We start from the raw sequence: 6,200 nt of genomic DNA, 5'->3' as shown, positions 1-6,200 counted from the left end.
TCTCTCTCTCTCTCTCTCTCTCTCTCTCTCTTTTGCACCTTTTCTGTCTATCTATTCATCTATCTATTTTTCTTTCTTTCTCGTAATTTTTTTCTTCTTCTTTTCCTTCGATCTTTATTGCGAGAAGTAGAAAATTTTGTCGATTTTGTGGCGAGCCGTGACGTCTTACCAAACCGGAAGTGAAAGTACGGAGTTCTCGGTCGCTTCTTCTTCGAAGCGTTTCGTCGTTTGGATAATAACCAGAGCATCGCGTTGGAGTTGATTCTTTCTCTCTCTCCCTCTCTTTTTTTTTCCTTTTTTTTTACGTTTTTTCTTTTTCGGATCGTTCGATATATATATGTATGTGTATATATATATATATATATATATATATATATACACACACACACACACACATCGCATATTGGCATAACATGTAAGCAATATAATTTCTAAAAATGATTTATGATATGTCATAATTGTTATAAAAAAATATCTGACGATGTCACTATACATAGAATATATATATATGTTTGTATGTGTGTATGTATGTGTAATATTGAATAATAATCTTCAATTCGTATGATACAATTAGGTTAAAGAATAGCGTATTATAGCGCGTAGAAAAATAATACGATCATTATTTCCAGTAGTAATTTGTTTAAATTATTTAGAGAAATTTTTTCATAGAAACTTTCATACAACATTGATAATTTTTATTATAACGATACGATGAATCGTTCGATTTGAATTAGAATACTTGAAAAAATATATGAAGCAATGATAACGTGTGAAAAGATATTTCCATTATTATATATATATATATTCGAACGATTAACTCGAATAATTCTTAGAAATTTCCTAAGAGAATTTTTAACAATGTGCACTTTTGTTTGCTTATACGTTGTTTCTCTCCTTCCCTTTCTTTCTATCTCTCTCTTTGTAAATCGCTGGATATTCCAATACGTTGAAATATGATAGTAATATGATAACGAATAGAAGAAAAAAAATATTATTATATTATCACTAGGAACAATTCGTTCGTATCGTTCTTCGAAATTTAATAATAGAAATTTATCTATTAATATCGTGATATTAAAAAAACAAATATTATATCTTTCCGATTGTTCTGTCGAAAGAAGGAAATAATTATACGACGATAAATAAATAATCGATAAGTGGATATTTGCGAAAGTAGATGATTATTTGAATAATTTCTAATACGAAATGAAAATCTAAAGAGAATGTGCTTTTAATAGATTTTATCGAACGATCCACCAATCAAATAGCATTATTGAGAATGTTTCGATAGGAGCTCGTTATTGAACGATCAAAAGGCCAGTTTTAGACTCGAAATCAATTCCTGAGACATCAGGAAACTCCTTCGTAATTAAGAGAATCGTTCCACGCGATTGAACTTGCCCTGAGTCGGTGTTCTTAATGGGTCAGTGTGGAAGACCTCTCGGTTCGCCGTTTCAGCGGATTCCTTTTTGTTGCTTCTAACCATTAGATCGAACGAGCACGAAGCCCACTGAAGTACTTTAGACTTCGATCGAAGATTATATTTCTAACTCTTTGTCTTTCTTTCTTTCTTTCTTTCTTCCTTCCTTCTTTTGTATCTTTCATTTTTTTTTCCTTTGGTCGTTCTCTTTTTCTTCTGATTTCGTTCGTGCGGAATTTTCGGAGCGGAACATCGCATAACGTTACCTCGAAGATTTTTTCTTTCGTTTCAAGCTTGGAAGAACGTGCAGACCGAGAGGAGAAAAGGAAGCAGCAAGAGCAACAACAACAACAACAACAACAACAACAACAGGAACAGAAACAACAACAGCAACAACAATCAAAGAAATCTTTGACCGAGGAAGACGTTATCAAGGAGAAAAAGGAAGAGTTAGGTGGAGAAGTAGTAGATTATGAAAAAATCCTCCGGCAGCAGGTGGAACGTCCGCTGCTGGGGGAGGATGAAGAAGTTTTGAAGAATCGTGAAGAAGAGGATAATTTGATAAGTAAGGAACATTCCTTGGAATATCAATGTCAGACATTAGAGAGTCAATTGGAATCTCTGACTTTAGCTCAAGCAACGGTTGTCCCGGTTGTCCCAAGAAATTTCTTCAAATCTGTACCGGAGAGTTGGAAACGCGAGGTCAACGAGGAAAGCTTCGAGGATATACAAAGAAACTTCAAGGAGACGCAATATTCACCGCGTGAGAAACGAGAAGTCGAGACACAGACGGTACAAGAGACCAAAAGTACTCAGTGTAGTCCGGATCAAAGTTTATCGAGTACCGCGGAGATCTTCGAGACGGCTGGCATTCACGTGGCATTGAGATTTTATCAAAGTCCAAAGAGGGAAGTTCAAACACAAACCCAAGGTGAAAGTAAGAGTATTCAATGTTCGTTGGATGATTTAATTTATCGTGAATTATCGTTCGATCCACGATTACTCGTTGGTAAAACACTAGACAATCTTGTTAGATCCGAACGAATTCAAATTCAAGAGTCTAAGAGCGTTCAATGTATACCGGAAGATATCTCGAGTGAGCCAAAGCCAAAGCCGATAGTGGATAATAAGAAAGAGGATTCGTTATTTGGTTCACGTAAAGAAGTAGAAGTTCAAACTTATCAAGAATCGAAAGCTGTTCAATGTACCGACGAAGAGTTATTACCTTACGAGCCTGATCGTACTTTAGATAGATCATCGAACAGATCGGCTAGCTTAACAGCCACTCGAAATACCGAAAGCTCGGCTTCCTCGCCGCGTAAACTTGCCACGGTTGTTTTCGTCGAGGGTAAAACTATCATGACGGTCACGCAAAGAGATCACGATGGTAACGTTGCCTGGTCTAATCATTGGGGCCCGGAACGACTCGTCGAAATTTATAGGGAACCCAAAACCAGCTTGGGACTTAGCATAGTAGGTGGAAAGGTGAGTATTGATTGCATTTTTATTATTGTTATTTTTTTTTTTATTTCTTCGTCTCTCTTTCTCTCTCTTTCTTTCTCGTTGTAAAATATCGATGTAGACAACGACGTGTTATTATGTTTCTTTTAGACTCAAAAGATCAAGGAAGAATTGTGTCGTTCTTCCTGGTATCATTTTCTTCTTCTTTTTCTTTTTCTTGTCTTCTTTTACTTCTTCTCTATGTATAGAACAACACAAAGGAGGACAAAAGCGTTACGCTAGTGTTACGTTATTGAATGGAAGTGAATTTTTATTAGAGAAGTATGTATGTATGTATGTATGTACGTACGTCGCAAGGCAAATTGATGCTATAACGTTTGAGAGTAAAGTGCTATCGTGTCTAATAGCATACCTGTATTATACACAGGGTGTTGAAAATAAAAATGCTTCTATCAAGTAATCATATGTCGTTAATAAATTTTTGTTTCTTTTCCTTTTTTTTTTTATTTTTATTTTCATTTTTCATATCTCTTGTTATCAATTTTATTTTTGTGTTTTGATTAACCTTCGATATAAATCTATTGAATCTAAAAAAATGAATTTTGATGATATCAAAAAAAAAAAAAAGAAAATTCGAAGGTACTTATTAATATTAGTAACGAATAAAAAGAGAGAAAGAGAAATAATTAATATATCAGTAAGAAAGAAAAATTAATATATATATATATATATGCAGATAATTAATAAGAAGTCGATAATACGTTTAGATCTTACCACCCTATATAAAAGTAATTCTGTTCGTAGCACAGAGATATGAGTACGTATGTGGAGTAGCTGCATCGTATATAAGTATATTAAATGTGGTTTCATGACATTAAGCTGATAGAGAGAATAGTGTGAGTGAGCGAGCAAGAATATGTGTGTGTATGAGAGAGAGAGAGGAACATATTCGTTCCCTCTACGATAATTTGCACTCTGTGAGATTATCTAATTGGGAAAAGAAATTCATTTAAAAGTTTCGTCTATCATCTCGTAGTAAGATGCACCGAGTTTATGTTGAAGATATTCGTTTGAAAATTTATAGAGATTGCATTGCGAATTTATATAAAGTTTCTTTTTCTTTTTCTTTTCCTTTTTTTTTTTTTTTGTAACGAATTAAGACATTATTAAGAATGCAATTAGATCGGGATAAAAAAGAACAGAAAAAGAAGAAGAAGACGAAGACGAAGACGAAGAAGAAAAACTCGGTTGATACTTGGGATAGTCCCATCGATCGCATTTTAATTAGAGTTTTATTCAAGTTTCTAACGAGAGACACGAATACGTAGAACGAATTGAAATTGTATGGAAAAGCAAAGCGTTCAAATGAAAAGAGTTATTTTCGTGGTCGTTTTCCGATTTGATTTGCACTCGTAAAAAGATCTTTTATGTTTTTCGATGTTGAGAAGATCGTTGTATTAGATAATAGGTATCTAACAGAACGTGTTAGCAAAACGTATGGGTTAGAAATGAGTCGTAAATCTCAATGATTTATATCATGCAAAAAGCAGACGTAGACAGACGAATAGAGTGAAAGAGAGAGAGAGAGAGGAAGAGAGAGAGAGAGAGAGAGAGAGAAAGAGGTAAAACGTAATCGATAACAATACGATTTTTCAGGTCGACTTGCACAATGGTAGTTCCAGTAAGTCGCAGAACATATCTGGAATATTCATAAAAAATGTTTTGCCTAACAGTCCTGCTGGAAGAACTGGAGAGTTAAAGGTAAAATAAAGAGATAATGGTAAGCCTCATAGAAGTTGTCCTTTTCAAAAGGGATGGTATCCATAGTGTAAGTGAAATCTTATGAAATGTCATTAAAAAAATACAGACGAATATTTTTGCTTATATATATATATATATATATATATATATATATATATATATATATATATCATAACATTATAATATATCATAATTATTTATGAATATTTATTATATCTATTGTTACAAGTAATTAATTAAAGTACAGTACGAATAGAATATTATTCATGAATCAATGAAATAACTATGGGAAATAAGAAAATGAAGAATTTTCGTTATAAAAAGTCACATCAATTATTAATAAAATGATTCATAAATAAATGTACGTACTCATTTATTTATGGATATCTTTATTCGTGATAACTCACAAGTTATAGTAGTTATATCATTTATTACTATTTAACTTAATTCTAATGACACAACTCTAATATGTTATAAGTTATAATACATAAATTTATACACACACACATACACAATATATATATATATATATATATATATTATTATTTAGAAATAAATATTCATAAATAAAAAACATTTATTGACGAATCAAGATAATAAATCAAATCGTGGATGCATTTTATTTTTCTTTTGTTTTTTTTTTTCTTTCTTTTTCTTTATAGATCGGTGATAGAATAATCGAAGTGGACGGCGTGGATCTACGGAATAGTACGCACGAGCGAGCGGTCGAGGTCATTCAAGCGGCCGGAAATCCTGTCTGCCTCCTCGTCCAATCTCTGGTGCATCTGGTGAGAGACGATATCGGCACGATCATCAAGCACTATTCTCGATGTTCTTTACTCAAGCCCTTCGTCGGTCAAAATGCGACTCTTACAAAATGGAGGACTAACTAAGACTATAACAAATGGGAACAAATAAGATATTCACGAGACGACTATACATACATACATACATACCATACATATGTACATACATACATACATACATACGTACAACATTCGTACATATATTCATACATATATACATACATATATACATGCATACATAGTATATACATATACATATATGTACATATATATATATCCTTCCTTCTTTACTTATCCTGTTCCTTATTTCAAATGGATTCGAATCTTCGATCTTTTCTCTCTCTCTCTCTCTCTCTCTCTCTCTCTCTCTCTCTCTCTCTCTCTCTCTACTGCTTCGTGTTCTCCATATAAAAATGAAATCGTCCTTGAAATCTCCAAGAAAACTAGGTCACGTTTGGTAATCTCCAATTCATCTCGGTCATAATTTCCATGAGATTCAAGAGAGCCTCTCTCTCTCTGTCTCTCTTTCTCTCTGGACAGGCTGATATCGATATTCCCAATTTTCAGACTTCGTTATGTGTCCCCCCCCCCTCTCATTCTCTCACTCTCTCACTCTCTATTTAATCTATCTATCTATCACACGTATTCTCATTCTCTCGAAACAGATCTATATATACATAAATATTCTACAAATATAGACGTACGTATATGAATTCTGCCAAATCCTGGAAAGCTTTTCTCTCTCTCTCTCT

At 33.3% G+C, this 6,200-nt stretch overlaps 1 protein-coding gene across 7 annotated transcripts in view; it reads left to right on the top strand.

Annotated features, from left to right (window-relative positions):
- LOC122633230 (inaD-like protein) overlaps positions 1-6,200 on the top strand; it is a 74,376-nt gene that overhangs the window by 58,017 nt on the left and 10,159 nt on the right. For all 7 annotated transcript variants that reach the window (XM_043820886.1, XM_043820888.1, XM_043820885.1 and 4 more), the window contains 4 exons: positions 1,714-1,985; positions 2,052-2,905; positions 4,538-4,642; positions 5,305-5,430. In XM_043820886.1, coding sequence (XP_043676821.1) covers positions 1,714-1,985; positions 2,052-2,905; positions 4,538-4,642; positions 5,305-5,430 — 1,357 coding nt within the window. The remainder of the gene's footprint in view (positions 1-1,713; positions 1,986-2,051; positions 2,906-4,537; positions 4,643-5,304; positions 5,431-6,200) is intronic.

Source organism: Vespula pensylvanica, chromosome 12, assembly GCF_014466175.1.
Source record: "Vespula pensylvanica isolate Volc-1 chromosome 12, ASM1446617v1, whole genome shotgun sequence".
NCBI lineage: Eukaryota > Metazoa > Arthropoda > Insecta > Hymenoptera > Vespidae > Vespula > Vespula pensylvanica.
This window is presented reverse-complemented; position numbering and strand designations above follow the sequence as displayed.